This window comes from Mus musculus, chromosome 5, assembly GCF_000001635.26.
Source record: "Mus musculus strain C57BL/6J chromosome 5, GRCm38.p6 C57BL/6J".
Lineage (NCBI taxonomy): Eukaryota > Metazoa > Chordata > Mammalia > Rodentia > Muridae > Mus > Mus musculus.
Genome location: NC_000071.6, coordinates 13,545,719 through 13,563,665, shown reverse-complemented (window position 1 = coordinate 13,563,665; position 17,947 = coordinate 13,545,719). Strand labels below are relative to the sequence as shown.

Below are 17,947 nucleotides of genomic sequence, written 5' to 3'. Positions count from 1 at the left end.
ACTAAGAGCTGGAATAAATATGTTATTTTTATAAATCTCATTTGTTTTCTCATAACCAAAAGTATTTCGTCTAGTCATTTATTATTCTCAAATCTTATTGAAGATTTTCTTAGAGCACTATTAGCAGGAGCAATTTTATAAAACATGAAATATTTAATTTTCTCATAAATAATGTTAGAAATCAGAGAAAATGAGAGTACTAAATATCCTATATCTAATAAAGTAATGAAAACATACTTTACTTGAATTCATCAATTAAGATGCTGAAGTGAAATTAAAATAATAGTTATATTTCAAATGTAAGCCTTATCATTGTGTAAATTATTGTCCATAAATGTTATATTGATTAGAAATGTTACTTTTAGTTAGGATTGATAAAAAAAAAAAAGACCTGGGCCAGGAACTGCATGAACATAACCTCTGACACACAGGGATAATGGTGGTCCGGTCACTAAAACCTTGAGTAGTTATTCCGAAGGATGAGGCAGAAGAACAAGCCTTATCGACTTAGTGAGAACAATAGAGAAGGGGAAGGCACTAGCCCTTAGGTGAGTAGGACACGTGTCAGGACCTGCTGTGTCTGGGGATGAACCTCTTGAGTACTGGGGTGAAAGGTTATGTATAAGTCTTAGTCACACCCACAGAAAAAAAGTCAAAGAATTCTTAGCTTTTGAATAACTGAGGGGTGTGATGGCCAAAAGGACAACCTGATTAGCAGAATTCAGTGATGCAATGGGGTGGGAGAGCCATTAAGCCTCAAAAAGACACAAGAGAAGAGTTCCGAACTTGGTTCCCTCCTTGAGCTAGACCTAGCTTGGAGTTATCTGAGAGTCTGTCAGTTGGGTTTGCCTGGATCAGACTAGTTGATGGACATATCTCTGAGGCATTTTCATGATTGATGGCTGACGGAGGAGGGCTCAGCTCACTGTGGGCAATGCTGTTATAGGCAGGAGCTCCTGCGTGGGACAAGGTAACTGGTTTAGCAGAAGCTAGGATGCTACCCATTGGGAAATTTTCTCTGATATCTTCGGCTTCAAGACCCTGTCATGGCTTCCCTTAATGATAGACTGTAAATTGCCATCTGAAGTAGACCTTTTCTCTTCTCTCAACCCTCAGAAAAAAATGTTACTCCTGACTTGGTTCTTAGGCTGACTGCCCTGTATTTCTAGCATATCTATGTTTTTATGTTTTTAAAAATAATATTTTGGTGTATGAGTTTCTAGATTTCTTTTGACACAGATCCATTGGGATGATAATGTTGCAGATTCGTTCCCAACCCATGGAATGATGATGTTGGTTTTAATACTGTTTTTCTAAGCAAAATCTTTTACATCCTCAGAATATGCAGCATTCTGAACTTCAGAGACAGACAGCCCAAACACCTCCTATCAGATTCAGTGCTCTAAGAAGCATTTCCTAGTCTCTGCTCAGAAAAGAAAGTGCATAGACTTGTTATTCAGGTTTTACTTAAAAAACCAAACCAAACCAAACCAAACCAAACCAAACCAAACCAAACCAAACCAAACCAAACCAACCAACCAAACAAACATTGAATTGCAATCAACTAATTTAAATACTGGCATGTGTAATGAACATGACTTTACATATAGAATTTTAGGAAACTTCATAAAATCCTAGTCTTGGTTCTATTAAAGTCATGAACAATTTGTTCTAAGTGTTAATGTTTATAGCTACAATTATTTGTTTTCTTGTAAAAAACATATTCATTCCATATATTAATTATCAAGGCTACTTACAGTTCCTGGCCGTGGATAAGGGACTCTTCCTTGGTAAGGCACCCACTGATAGTTGGGACCATCTCTGTGAGCATATGGACCAAGGAACACCCTTCTTACATCACTCATGCTGTACATGCACACAGCAGATCCCTTAAAGATGTTGCTAGAAGAGAGTAGAAACTGGTTTTTACATATAGTCAGCGGCAATATGGTGGTTTACACTTAGTTATTATGATCTTAATGTACAAATCAAACATAACATTTACAATCACAAATATTGCTTGGGATTAGTTTGATGTCATAGATGTATTACATCAATGGGTAAAGGAATCAGTGGTAATTTGTCCAAAGTGTGTGAAATAATATTTGGTATTCTATCTATCTATCTCTCTCTCTATCTATCTATCTATCTATCTATCTATCTATCTATCTATCTATCTATCTATCTATCTATACATATCAAATATAAACTATTAAAGATGAATAGGAAAGACATATATGGATGATCAACTCTGGATGAATATTTCGTTTTGATGTCATAAAGAAATAAAAACTAAAAACTGTTTAACCCTCAAGAATCATTACTGAAGAAAGAAAATCATCATAGTATCAAGACCGTTTAAGAAGTCATTTTAAAAGCTAAAACTGATGCGCTAATGGAATGTATAACGACGCACAGTAGGTCATATTGCAATATCTTAAACTCCCAAACTGAGATACAAGCTTAAGTAACAGAGCTGGATATCTGAAATCAACAAGGAATTAAACATTATGTCTTATACAACGCTGAGCATAGATATAAGATCATAGATGTTATGCCATGATCAAAGTGGAGAATTGGGATAGATATTCCTATCATTCTCTAAATCAAAAACAGGAAATTGAAATAACTTTCAGTTTGCTATTGAAATGAAACTATTTTCCTTTTATTTTGTTTACAAAACACAGCGTATATAATGCATTATATAAAAATAGATGCATGTATTCACAAGCCTTATTGTCACCTATAAGTCCTATTGAGATTACACATAAATCATGCCACACAGGAAGCATGACTATAAAACTGATCATTAGGCAAAAATGCATGACTGAAGCTGATGTTTACTGTGCTCCATCACCCATGTTTTCTGAGTACTTGGCTGAGTACTAACCACAAAAACTATCCATAACATTTATTATTTTCATGATAGAGTAAATTATAAGCTGATACACATTGATACACCCTCTTTCAGTGCAAGTTGGTTGCAAAAATCCCCTTTTTATTGTTACATATTTGTCATCTACTGATGAATAAGGTATCTATAAAGGTTTGATGCATATAATTTAGAGACATTTGTCACTAATAACCTATCTCATAGAAAAGAGAGAATAAATTATTTCCATTTAAACTGTGGTAGGAACACGTTGGTCCCTAAACACTAGCATGAGAATTAGATTCAGATTCTTAGATCCAGCTCATTCTTTTTTTTTTTTTTTGGTATTTTCTTCATTTACATTTCCAATGCTATCCCAAAAGTCCCCCATGCCCTCCCCACCCCCAACTCTCCTCCCCTCTCCCACTTCTTGGCCCTGGCTTTCCCCTGTACTTAGGCATATAAAGTTTGCAAGACCAATGGGCCTCTCTTTCCACTGATGGCCAACTAGGCCATCTTTTGATACATATGCAGACAGAGACACGAGCTCCAGGAGGTACTGGTTAGTTCAAATTGTTGTTCCACCTATAGGGTTGCAGATCCCTTTAGCTCCTTGGGTACTTTCTCTAGCTCCTCCATTGGGGAACCAGTGTTCCATCCAATAGCTGACTGTGAGCATCCACTTCTGTGTTTGCTAGACCCAAGAATAGCCTCACAAGAGACAGCTATATCAGGGTCCTTTCAGCAAAATCCTGTTAATGTATGCAATGATGTCAGCGTTTGGAGGCTGATTATGAGATGGATCCCAGGTATGGATGTCTCTAGATGGTCGATCCTTTCATCTCAGCTCCAAACTTTGTCTCTGTAACTCCTTCCATGGGTGTTTTGTTCCAAATTCTAAGAAGGGGCAAAGTGTCCGCACTTTGGTCTTCCTTCTTCTTGAGTTTCATGTGTTTTGCAAATTGTATCTAATATCTTGGGTATTCTAAGTTCCTGAGTTAATGTCCACTTATCAGTGAGTACATATCATGTGAGTTCTTTTGTGATTGTGTTACCTCACTCAGGATGATGCCCTCCAGGTCCATTTGCCTAGGAATTTCATAAATTCATTTTTTTAATAGCTGAGTAGTACTCCATTGTGTAAATGTACCACATTTTCTGTATCCATTCCTCTGTTGAGGGGCATCTGGGTTCTTTCCAGCTTCTGGCTATTATAAATAAGGCTGCTATGAATATAGTGGAGCATGTGTCCTTCCTACCAGTTGGAACATCTTCTGGATATATGCCCAGGAGAGGTATTGTGGGATCCTCCAGTAGTACTATGTCCAATTTTCTGAGGAACTGCCAGACTGATTTCCAGAGTGGTTGTACAAGCTTGCAATCCCTCCAACAATGTAGCAGTGTTCCTCTATCCCCACATCCTCACCAGCATCTGCTGTCACCTGAATTTTTGATCTTAGCCATTCTGACTGGTGTGAGGTGGAATCTCAGGGTTGCTTTGATTTGCATTTCCCTGATGATTAAGGATGGTGAACATTTTTTCAGGTGCTTCTCAGCCATTTGGTATTCCTCAGGTGAGAATTCTTTGTTTAGCTCGGAGCCACATTTTTTAATGGGGTTATTTGATTTTCTGGAGTCCACCTTCTTGAGTTCTTCATATATATTGGATATTAATCCCCTATCTGATTTAGGATAGGTAAAGATCCTTTCCCAATCTGTTGGTGGCCTTTTTGTCTTATTGACGGTGTCTTTTTCCTTACAGAAGCTTTGCAATTTTATGAGGTCCCATTTGTCGATTCTCAATCTTACAGCACAAGCCATTGCTCTGTTCTATTCAGGAATTTTTCCCCTATGCCCATATCATTGAGGCTTTTCCCCACTTTCTCCTCTATAAGTTTCAGTGTCTCTGGTTTTATGTGGAGTTCCTTGATCCACTTAGATTTGACCTTAGTACAAGGAGATAGGAATGGATCAATTTGCATTCTTCTACATGATAACAGCCAGTTGTGCCAGCACCATTTGTTGAAAATGCTGTCTTTTTTCCAGTGGATGGTTTTTGCTCCCTTGTCAAAGATCAAGGGGTTCATTTCTGGGTCTTCAATTCTATTTCATTGGTCTACTTGTCTGTCGCTATACCAGTACCATGCAGTTTTTATCACAATTGCTCTGTAGTAAAGCTTTAGGTCAGGCATGGTGATTCCCCCAGAGGTTCTTTTATCTTTGAGAAGAGTTTTTGCTATCCTAGGTTTTTTGTTATTCCAGATGAATTTGCAGATTGCTCTTTCTAATTCATTGAAGAATTGAGTTGGAATTTTCATGGGGATTGCATTGAATCTGTAGATAGCTTTTGGCAAGATAGCCATTTTTACTATATTGATCCTGCCAATCCATGAGCATGGGAGATCTTTCCATCTTCTGAGATTTTCTTTAATTTCTTTCTTCAGAGTCTTGAAGTTCTTATCATACAGATCTTTCATGTCCTTAGTTAGAATCACGCCAAAGTATTTTATATTATTTGTGACTATTGAGAAGGGTGTTGTTTCCCTAATTTCTTTCTTAGCCTGTTTATAGCGTCAGAAACTCTACCTGGGATAAACAATACAAATTTCTATCATTTATATTTTGTGGTGAAAATTTGTATATATTATTTGAAGAATAGAGAAATTAAATTTTAACACACACGTTCTTAATGATTCTCACATACACTGAAACCCTGAGAAATTTTTGTTGCTGTAGGAAGTGAGGAAACATAAAATCAGATCGAGTGGCACTTGCCACTCACTTCCCATAATCTTTCCTGCACTTGTGTAGTTTAACACCAAAGCTCATTAATACATAGGCATAAGGACAAGCAAACAGATTTAGTAATATAGGTTTCTTCTTTTCCAGTGTTAAGTTTATTAAATAATGATGTCAATGTGATGTATAATGTAACATTTATAAATAAACCATATTTAGGTTCTACAATTAATCTTTCTCTTTAAATGGCCATAATTACCTCCAATATTGAGTGGATTCAATATTATTTTAAATGGTCATAGTCAGCAATAGTACTTCTGAATTGAGTCGATATTATTTTTATTTCAAATACTTTGCTACCTCTCATTGCATGTGCTTACTAATATCCACACCAATAAGTATATATTTCTTCTAAAAACTCCGGATAGTTTGTCACTGTGCATGCAGAATTGAAAGGACAATTTGTATGAGTCATTTCTCTTCTTTTACCATGTAGGTTCTGGGCATCCAACTCTGGTTGTCAGCCTTGTTAGCAAGCAGCTTTACCCCAGGAGCCTCTCAGTAGCCCAACCCCCGTGATGATTTTTAAAAGCAAAGGCCTAATTAAATCAGTCTCAGTGCATGTCCACAGCAGGTAGTCACAAACTCTCAAAAACCACAGTGACAAAAGAAGCTATAGAGTGTTCAGTTTACCTAAAACAATAATAAGAATCCATTTACCTTGATGTTGTGAACACTCCATAGACGATCGGATTTTTAGGATCTTTAGAGTTCATTAGGAATACATCCTCTGTTTGAAAACAAAATCTATTAGTTTATACTTCTGATAAGTGCTTAACGTATATATATATATATATATGTGTGTGTGTGTGTGTGTGTGTGTGTGTGTGTGTGTGTGTGTATAACACACATCAAACATCAGTCACTTACGCAATTCATCAAAATGGGTGTCAATGCCATTGGGACCGGGCACAGAGCAAATCAGGCGTGCTTTTAGGAATGTTGTCCATTTATTCACAAGACTTCTGTGTCCACCAAAGTCATTCTGAAAGATAAGAAAAGCCGTTCCATAAGCAAGTGTGTACAGTAATGTCAACGTCTTTATTTTCTGTGTCTTAACTTCACACACATAAGTTCAATCTTCATTGTTTTTAGTTTTGATTTTTTTATTATTAAAAAGTGATTTTTTGTAACTAAGAAGTTCCTCATTCTTTATTTTCAAATGTGTTATAGCCTTTCTAGCTGATTGCATGTAAACTATTAACCCATTTATTATACAAGCTTAACCTTATGACTTTTTAAAAAGCAATTAATTATGATATAATTTTCAATCATTTATTTAACATTTACATATCTGTCATTAAACTCTTTTATGCCTCCTCACCTTGCATATCTGACCTATTCTAGCATGAGTGGCTTTTCCAGAGTGTTCTCCGTCTATTGCATTTTCTCGGAAGAAAAAATATACTTTGTCATCTTCAGGGTTGTCACTCTCTGGGATGAGATGGGCACTGATGAATCTAGGATCTGAGAAAAACAGCATATTTATTAATTTACAATTTAATCAATAATAGTATGACATAGTATTCATTTTTACTTCTTTCTGACTCATTTGTGACATGTTAAGAAAGTAATATTTCCTTGCTTAGCTCACTTTTTCAGGCTCATTTGACCTGATGCTAGTTCATTATGAATTATATCATAAATTATATTGATTTCAGCAGAAGATATTTTTTTTCAGAGTGTTAGGCATGGGTTGCAAAAGTCACATATCTGAAAATATGATAAAATCAAGGGTTATTTGTAAAGAAAGCAAAGAAAGGGAAAAATGACAAATGATGTAGAATCTACTAGTAATAGCAGAAAGTATATCAACACTCTTCAGAGTTCTTCCTTAAAAATACTATTATCAATAACTGGGTTGGTGTGGCTGTATATGCTATAAACTAAAATTGTGAAATTGTTTATATACCAAGAAATTGAGCAAACCATAAAACTAGCTTTATCCATTTAAAATCCATGTCATACAGTCCTGATTTAAACCCTTAAATGATCGCCATCATCATGTGTTCTATACTGGTAACGTCTTCTAAATCTTGCTCTCCTATAATATGCTCCACATTGTGTTTTACGGAGATATACATCTCTTTATCTCAGCTAATTATACACACTCTGTAAGTAATGTAGAACACCTGAAATATTTCCCTGAACAAGAATAATGCAGTAATAATTTATAAATAAAATCACCTAGTGCTAGAAGTCTGAAAGAGTCTTAAAATGATAAATCATTTTAGCATTAATTATTGATAAGCTTGCTTTAGTGAATAAAATTCTATTTGATGATATGCCTCCATATATTTACACACACACTCCTCATGAGGAATGGCAAGCAGATTTGTGACATAGTTAGCCTTCCTGTTATAGACCAACAGTTACTACTATATGATGAGGTTCAACTCTCAGAAATGTGTGCATGTGTGTATGTGTTCACATGTGTGTGTATTTAAATCTCATGTGCATAAACAATATAGAACAATTCTGAGTCTAAAAGATGTCTATTCAGTCATTTGTAACTTTTGTGTGGTCTTTGGCAAGTAATTTTTCTTTCAGAATTCAGGTGCTTAATTCTTTAAAGTGGTTTTACTTCATTTTGAAGTATTTAAAATAAGGTTCTAACATCTTTTTATCATAAACAGCTTATTAAAACTATTTTAAACCTTAGGTATGAATGTGTGATACCAATGCATATGTAATTAGCACTGGCCTGGTGCTAAAGGGAATCTTACAGTAAGCCTGGAAATGACCTTCTCAGGCAGATACAGGGGAATGGGGAAAATTGCAAGACTCTGCTTTCACCCTAGAGAAACGGAAGAAGTTGATCAAATGTCATCTTCTAACTGATGCGATGTTTCTACAAATACTGGAGTAACAAAGAATTTAAAGCCACCAAAGTTAACTACCTTTTGTTAGATTCCTTCTTGTAGAAAATAGTTTATTTTGAATGTAAAGCTTCAGCGAAATCCATGCTTGTAAGACCACATATAACTTAATCTATTGGAGAAGCAAAGTAGAACATTCTCCCATAACCAAGCATCAACTTAAGAACACACAGCATTGCAGTTATAATGCATCTTTTATTATTTTGCCATTTTATAATTTTAGACAGAATACACTCTGTTATCAACTTGATATTCAAATGAATTTATTTTCATGCATCTCTTACCATCTGTATTTTACTAAATAATTTCTATGTATCTGCTCTTTATTTTGATTATAGAAGATCACAGGCTACTATGATAAATATTTTCTGTCCTCATGATATTGACACCAACTATCAAGCAGGAAAATATCCTAATTCTTAAGTTGTGCAAGAAAGCACTAAACCAAGAGTTTAGAAAGAAAATAAAGAAATGGTTCTTGTTGTTTTCTCAGAAGTTAAGATGTGAGAAACAAAGGGTGTCTCACAAAGAAGGCAAACGTGTACAGGATGACAGAAACGACAGAGAACATTGCGTCCACAGAGAAGGAAGAGTGGTCAGAGATGTTGACAGAAAGTTTAGATTTAGAAGATGAAGTTCTATTCGCGGATGAATAAATCCTCACAGCCTTGGGAAGAAAAAACAATAATGCATTTCAAACACAATAACATTCATATGTTGCTATGTAGAATAATTGCTACTCTGATTGCGTCAAAAAGTAAAATAAGAAAGAGGGTGGAAGTGAGGAGAGAAAAGGCACAGTAAGGCAAGAAGGAAGGAGAAGCGGCCACAGACAAAGCACAGAAGCAATAGTAACCTCGGTGCGCAAGAGATAGTGAGGAGGAAGAAACGGCTACATAGAATCATCATTTAAATTTAGACTTGATGGCTTACATCACTTGTAGAAAGTTAAAGGCATGGAGTAATGACTGAAACCATGTAAAATTAAGAAACTCCTGACTTGAACCCATGGCTGAAGAAGAGTTACTTTACAGGGCCAAATGGAGTGGAGAGGGAACATGATCTCACAGACCTCAGTTTAGTGCATTTAAGACTCTTTTACACACATACACGCACACACACACACACACACACACACACACACACACACAATTATCCAGAAGAAGATGAAGTTATTTGAAATGGAGATGATAAAATGACTCAAAGAATACTGGCTAAATGAGAATAGAACTTAGGCCTCGTTGTGGTTGGAATATAAAGAGCTAAGCATGAGCTCATGTGTTTGCACACTTGGTCCTCAGCTAGTAAGGCCATTTTGGGATGCCAAGGAACCTTCAGCATATTGGGTCTAACTGGGTGAAATGGACTGCTAGGGAGTAACCTTCAGATTTCTAGTCCAGCCTCATTTCCTATTCCCTTTTTCCCAGTTTCTAAGATGATCTCAAAACAATTTTCACTACCCAAACACAGGCCTTCCCTGACTGAATGGTCTATATCCAGTATATTATGAGCAATTAGACTTGTTCTAGCTGGGAGTTTTGTTAGAGTGATAAGAAAAGTAACTATCACAGATCCTACATCTCAAAGAAAAGTGATTTAAAGTAGAAAGAAACTAAGTGGTTGCTACAGAGGTGGTTTTCCACGGGCTTTTCCCATCTTTCCTCCTCAACCACCCTTTACTTTGATCTCTAGTTTCCTTTTAGATTTCTGTATCTTAAGAATGGAGCTCGTATCTCTAGCTGCATATGTAGCAGAAGATGGCCTAGTCTGCCATCACTGGGAAGAGAGGCCCCTTGGTATTGCAAACTTCATATGCCCCAGTACAGGGGAATGCCAGGGCCAGGAAGTGGGAGTGGGTGGGTTGGGGAGCAGGGCAGGGGAGGGTATGGGGGACTTTCAGGATAGCATTTGAAATGTAAATGAAGAAAATATCTAATAAAATAACTGTTAAAAAAAAGAATGGAAACAGGTGGAGATTTAGGTGGCATTGGAGTGTCTTGTGTTTACCAGAACTCAGGACCAATGCACAGGCCCCGGTTCCTATCTGCTTCCCAGTTTCACTGAGGCAGTTCCTTTTACTTTCACCAGTGTTTCCTCTATCCGGTTAAGACTGGTTGGACGGATGTGCTTATCTACTGAAGAACTGTACTCAGGGCTTTCTACAATTTCATTTTTTCTTATTTATTCCGTCTTTTTTAATACTGAAATTGAGTTGTTATCTAATACCATTCTTCTTTTCTATTTTTATATTTTCTTTCTCCCTTCTTCCCTCCCTCATTCCTTCCTTCCTTATCTCTCTCTCTCTCTTTCTTTCTTTCTCTTTCTTTCTTTCTTTCTTTCTTTCTTTCTTTCTTTCTTTCTTTCTTTCTTTCTTTCTTTCTTTCTTTCCTTTTCCTGTTATCTAAACCTCTCAATATGTACACTTTCTTTCCACCCTTTAAGTGAACTGATCTTCTAGTTTTCCTTCTACTACTCTGGGATCTAAATTCTGCTTATGTAAATGTTTCTCTTTGGACATTTATTCTCTCAAAGTCTCATGTGTTAGTAGAACACATCCCCATTGCTTTCTTCTCACATCCAAATTATGCACTCCATAGTTTGGCTTAAAAGTTCTCCTCAGTCCTTCATTTCAGACTTGCTGAATCTGACCTGGAAGGTCCTTTCAAATTTTCATTTCAAAGCTGCTTTGCTGTTGCACTTCTCATTTTGGTTACTGCCATCTCTGGTGTCTTTATATAAATAGTCATTTTACGTAAATAGTATCCAATTTCCGCAGAAGTCCCCTCTGCCTTCTAAATCCCTAAAACTTTTCTCTACTGCTTCACTGCTCAGCAGCCTTACATCTGCTTCTCCAGTCATGCTCTCATTACTATATAGACGTGTTTTTGGCACAAATCTAGCGGCTCTATGGTACAACCCGTTTCCTTTAGCCATCTGTGCAATGCTACAGGCATAAATGCAAATCCACTGATAATGTGTATTGCATACAGCAAACTCCTGGTACCACAGATATGGCAGAGTGGTCATGGTAAGTAAAGATGACACATAGAGAAATGTCACACTGAGACACTGATAATTACAGCTGAAGGTGGTCAGTATATATATACTTGAGCCTGGTCAAAATTTAGACTGTAAGTGATCTACCACAAGAAACAAGTGGTGGAAAAAGCTGCCAGTTACATTGTTCACAATGTACCTAAGGTAGGAAAGAAACAATGCGAATAAATGTTGCCCACAACCTACGCTCCACTTGTCTGTCCAACAGAATGGACCATGCCTTCCTCCCTGTGTTTCTTCAACAAACCTATTTACTATCTAAAACACACCTCACCAGTCACTTTCCTAGCTGTGTTGTTCACATAAAATGACATTTTCTCCTGTCCATTTCTTAGCATGGCAATCTTCTACAAAATTCTTTTTATTATAGTCATCATAGGCACTTATTTGGTATTTGCAACTCTCTCTGTTTAGTTTCTAAATTTAAGAGGGTTTCCTCTCAGCTTCTGCATTTTCCCCAGATCTCTGTCCAGGGACATATGCCTTTGTCTCTTTTCTCCTGGAATACACAATTAATGTATTTTCTATGCTTTCTGCCTGACCTTCTGAAATTGTGCCTTCTTACACCTCTCAGAATGTGTGGTGGTTTGAATAAGAATGGCCCCCAGAGGTTCATGTATTTGTACTCTTAGTCACCAGGGAGTGGAACTATTTGAAAGGATTAAAAGGATTAGGCGGTGTACTCTTGTTGGAGGAAATCCCTCACTGGGGGTGGGAAGTTCAGATTCTCTTTCTCTGTCTACAGATCAGGATGTAGTTCTCAGCTTTTGCCCCAGCATCTGCCCGCATGCTGCCATGCTTCCTGCAGTGATGACAATGGAATAAACCTCTGAAACTGTAAGCAAGTCCTGGGAAAATGCTTTCTTGTGCAATAGTTGCCACAGTTATGATGTCTCTTCACAGCAATAGAACAGTGTCCAACACAGTATGCAAACCCATTCTCTGTCACCTGGTGCATATACCACAGCTGGAATATATAAAACTCTATTTTTAATACTTGTTTTGCTTCTCCTTTTTAGTTGTTCCTATTTTTTTTTCTCTGTGGCTGAATACTGTATAGAAAACAATGTATAATTAAAAACCAAATGATTTGGTGAATGGATGAGTGAGTCTATAAATAAATTAAACTGAATTAAAAGAAAGAATAACATTCCCTCTTTTTGTTTAATTACATTTGTATCTGTTTACTTCACGTGCCTGTCTATATATGTGTGAGAATAATCACCCATGCCATACTAGGGAAGGTCCAACTTGTAGAACTTGGTTCTTATGTTTAACCATGACAGGCTCCCATGGACCTTGCTTGTCAGCTTAACAGCTTAACCTTTACTTGTAGATCCATTTTGATGACCCAAAGGTTACAACCAAGGCTGGTCTTGAACTCATGATATGCCTGTCTCTGCCTCTTTTGCATATCCTTAGAGTAGGTGCCACTACAAACAGTTTCCTTTCTGTTTGACATAGTTTGCTTAAGTTATTTCAATGGGAGAAATTCATTATAGACTCAGGACAGTTTAGGTTTCTGGGTATAAAAGTGATTAGACATGTTTCTTTAACTGAAACTACTTTGAAAAGTTATTGCGTAATGATGATTTTTCAAAACGTTCTCTGAAAGTCTGTGAATGTCCTTTGAAGCTAGGAGAAGCTTTTCTTCTTTGATCTTATCCCTCTGCATTAAATAATTAATGAAGTAAAAATAATTTTCTGTTTGTCATTTTTTTTTTAAATTAGATTTCATCAGTTAGAGTAAAATAACCCAAAACATGTCCCTGTGTTCTGTGAGCTAAAAACAACACATTTGTTACAAGCTGGAGATTCCCACTGTCCTGAGGATCAGCACGCAGTCCAATAACTTGCCTCACCACCAAGTCTCCAAGGATAAAGTTTAGCACAAACCTTCCAATGGGCCACCTTGACTACTTTGTGAATTCTCCTTAGGAGCCTAAGATTTTTCCTAGCATTCAAAAAGAAAGCTAACACTCTGTCCAGCTCCTTGTAGAAGGGTGCACACAAGGGAAACAAACAAACTAACAAACAAACAAAATCTAACTAGTTGGCTTTCTTTTTGAGTCTGTGTCCTGTAAACTACTAGAGCCAAAAAGGAAATGTTGATTTCCACTTCTTAGATAGAAATTCTTGTTTCACTGTTCCACCAAATCCACTGAAACTAACAAACATAAATAAAAAGAACTCTTGATAATGTAAAGCTAGAGCTTCACTGCCTACTTTCAGGTTGAAATGTTCTTTACTCTGTGAAGCTTGCCAAAGCCCAGGTGATAAGGTTCAAGGAAATGAGCCACCACACACACTTCGGACTAATTTCTTGGAATGTGGGGCAGGAAGTTGGTGATAATGTGCATTGAAACCTAAACATCAAACGAAGATGGCAAGATCCATTCCAACAAGATCAAAGGGCGTGGATCCCACCAGCATAAAGCTTCAATATAAATACCATGAAAGGTAAACATAATTGGAAAACATTCTTTCATTTAGGTAGCTTAAAAGGCATGCCTCTGGCAAAGGGACTCTGTCTTTACAGATACTGTGGTACCTTTTGCAATGCTCTGGGCACATGGTAGGAGCTAAATAAATAATCTTATTTATTAATCTTGGGCCAATGCTGTTATGTGAAGCATGGAATTTTTAGTCTCCTTAATGGCAGTAAATCCTGGGTACATACAACACTGTTTTCTCTTCTTCTTTATCTCCTTCACCACCCCCTTGACATTCTTCTCTGTCTCATCCCACAGATGGCGGTTCTTGCAAAATTCACGTTTGGCACCACCTGCCACTTGTAACAGTACCACTCTGTTGAAATATTTTTAGCAGCTGCAAATTAAGCTGTCCTTCAGGTGCAATCTCACACTTAATGAAAATGACAACTTGGCACGGGCCACGTGCTGTGTTACCTTTATGATTCATTTGAGAGGTTTAGCTTATTTAAATAAAGAACCATTTCGCTGGTCCCAGCATTAAAATCAATTAGAATATAAGATTTGCCTATATTTGGGCCAGAATTTGACTGGACTTTTCCACTCAACCAAAAAGTTCCACCAACTAGGGCAATGATAGAATCTGTTTTTTTTTTTTTTTTTCTCTGAAAATGAATTAATTGTATGTAAATATTAATCAGAGTTTCAGAGTTATCAGAGCATTTTAAAGAGAGTTATTTGTTATTTTCTAAGATATAATTTTTTATATAATCCTTTGGTAGAAAAACGATGGAATTAGTGATTTTCATCTCTCTCACACAAGTACCAAAAGGCCTAGTGAATGTTCCATCCAGACCAGACATTTGTAGTGAAAGTACATGAGTGGTTTCTGAGCAGGGCAGCAGGAACATCATAGCATGCCTGCAGAAAAACACATGAACAACAAACAACTCAAGTCACACAGTTCTCTCAAACAATGGTGGCCCATCTAAGAAAGGGAAAGTGAGGAACAACTGCGTAAAATGTTGCTGACTCATACTATGAAGGCACACTGACCTCTTCTTAAACTTTTAAATGGGATCCTACTGACACTAAGACAGTATGCTCTTAGGTGATAGGAGTTAAACAATAACATAGAAATCATTTTTTTTAAACTCACTAAATATTTAATGTTAAACTAGATCAAATAGAGCCATGCATGGTGGTTTGACTTAAAATACCTACATTCCCGAGGCTGAGGCAAGAGCTAATGAGTTCAGGGCTAATCTAGGCTACATAACATGCTACAGTCCAGCCTGAATAGAAAGCCTGCTTCCCATCCAAGTACAAAATGTGAGTTAATGCCAACTAGCCTCAGCTTACTGTCAGAAAGTAGCTATCTCCTAGGAATGTTTGGAGAATTTAAAAAGGGATAACTCAGTTCTATCTATGTCTCTCTAAAGCATTCCATGGGCTTTCAAAACTGCTAGTGGGTACTAATTTATAGCACTGTTTATAAAATTCAGTGATATCCTATAAAGTATAAATGTTTAAAAGTTAATGGTAGCATAAACTTTTACAGCTAGCAAAGCAAGCTGAATTAGACACTGGTTGATAAGGAAGCTATAAACCTGTTAGGAACAACTGAGAAAAGTAGACTCATTGTAAATTATTTAATGGGTAAAACTCTCTTGTTTCCAGTATTGAATCCTCTGGAGTCAAAACATTTACTAAGCAACTAGCTGGGAAGTTGGTAAGGGAAAAGTCATCAGAGATGGCAGCCAGCAACTATAATAGCAGGCAAAAGTGACTGCTTTCTTCCTTTAGCTTTGTGCAGCAGGGCAAACAAAAGTCCCAAAGAGCCATTTGATCAGGAACAAGGCCCAGAACATTGAGAATGCAAGGCATGTAGCGTAAGGTCAGCCCACATTCCGGGCTAACAGCAGAAGCAGAGGAGATATATCATTTTTGGCTGTGGAATAGAGAAGTATCTGGCTGCCAAGGAACAGGCCTGGAAGAAGTTTTGCAGCTTAGCTGGCTGGGTAGCTGTGAGAAGCCCTTAGAACAGTTTAACCCTAGGAAAAGTTTGAGGCTAGTCACACCATGCAGAGTGAAAGGAGGATTCCAAAAGAAAATGAAAGAGAATGCAAACAAAAGCACCAGGCAGTGCTGATTGTGTAGCTTCCTGGGTGGAACGCATATCATTCTAAAATTCACTCACCCTGAAAGAGATTAAGATACAGAAGATGTTAAACTACAAGCTAGTAGCTGACAGAACGTGAACAGGGTTAAGCCCTTTCTCTTGCTTCAAGCCTCATCGACTGTCCACACTACTTATCCTACTGTGTGCTGCAAGCTGTACATTAAAGCTAATTGCTGTACTGTATGGATTAAGACACTTGTTTTTGACATTATTGAAAAGCTGGTGGGAAGTTTACTGCTTTCTCCTATAACCCAGTAGGACTATTTGAACTAAATGGTCATAACCAGTCCAGATGTCTGCAGCATTCCTCATCCGAAGGGAAATTATAGCAGAGGAAGTGAAAGCCTTTGGGATATTGGACTTATTAGCATAAACATGTGAAGTTATCAAAACCATCACAGTGGAGTGTCAGGCCTTCAGCCATCCACGTCAAAGCGCATTAATCTCCACTTCCAACCTTTTCTTTCGTGATGTCATTTGGGAGGTAGGGAATGTCTTTTTTATTCATTTACTCATCCTGTTTAAAGCACCCCTATTCTGAAACATTCTAGACTATGCTCTTTACATCAAAGCCCGCATTCTTCCAAGTATCCTCCTTTCCGATCACTGTCACACAATATTGACATGGCACATTTGAGAACATGCAATAGTATGAAGCTTTTCTGTGAACTGAAAACAGTAGACTCCATCAAAAGTCATCCAAATTCCTTCGCTCCTTCTTAGAAGGAGGAACAAAATACCCATGGAAGGAGTTACAGAGACAAAGTTCGGAGCAGAGACTGAAGGAATGACCATCCAGAGACTGCTCCACCTGGGGACCCATCCCATAAACAACCACCAAACCCAGACACTATTGCAGATGCCAACAGGAGTTTGCTGACAGGAGCCTGATATAGCTGTCTCCTGAGAGGCTCTGTCAGTGCCTGACAAATGCAGAAGTGGATGCTCACAGTCATCCATTAGATGAAGCACAGGGTACCCACTGAAGGAGCTAGAGAAAGTACCCAAGGAGCTGAAGGGGTTTGTAGCCCCCTAGGAGGAACAACAATATGAACTAACCAGTAACCCCAGAGCTCCCTGGGACTAAACCACCAATCAAAGAAAACACATGGAGAGACTCATGGCTCTAGCTGCATATGTAGCTGAGGATGGCCTAGTCAGTCATCAATGGGAGCAGAGGCCCTTGGTCCTGTGAAGGTTCTATGCCCCATTATAGGGAAATGCCAGGGTCAGAAAGCAGGAGTGGGTGGGTTGGGGAGCAGGGGGAGGGGGGAGAGGATAGGGGATTTTCAGAGGGGAACTAGGAAAGGGGATAACATTTGAAATGTAAATAAAGAAAATATCTAATAAAAAAAGTCATCCAATTGTTCACCACCCCCAAATAACTAGGTTTACCTCCCTTGTACTCTACTACCCTAGCAAGCCAGACTACAATTTTTTTTTTCCATTCTTTAGTCCTCTTCTGTGGTCAATTGTGACAATGTTTTGAATGGCCTCTTCCTACCTTCCAAAAACACTTTCTGAAAATTATACAAGTGCATTTTTTTCTCATTTGTGTATTTGCTGTTCCTCTGTCCTTACAATGAATTACCTTTACAGTGCTGTGCACTGTGCGTCGTCACACAGATATGCCAGACAAGAGTCACCATTTATCTTTGAATCTTCCTTAGTTCTTTAGAGGTTTGATCTTACGATACCATTTGAACTCTACTGACAGTTACCAGTG

General features: G+C 37.6%; 1 protein-coding gene across 7 annotated transcripts in view; it reads right to left on the bottom strand.

Moving 5' to 3' along the window:
- Positions 1-17,947, bottom strand: part of Sema3a (sema domain, immunoglobulin domain (Ig), short basic domain, secreted, (semaphorin) 3A) — a 478,664-nt gene that overhangs the window by 39,820 nt on the left and 420,897 nt on the right. For all 7 annotated transcript variants that reach the window (XM_006503557.4, XM_011240665.3, NM_001243072.1 and 4 more), the window contains 4 exon segments: positions 6,996-7,138; positions 6,542-6,656; positions 6,332-6,401; positions 1,758-1,902 (listed from right to left, as the gene is read on the bottom strand). In XM_006503557.4, the coding sequence (XP_006503620.1) occupies positions 1,758-1,902; positions 6,332-6,401; positions 6,542-6,656; positions 6,996-7,138 (473 nt within the window).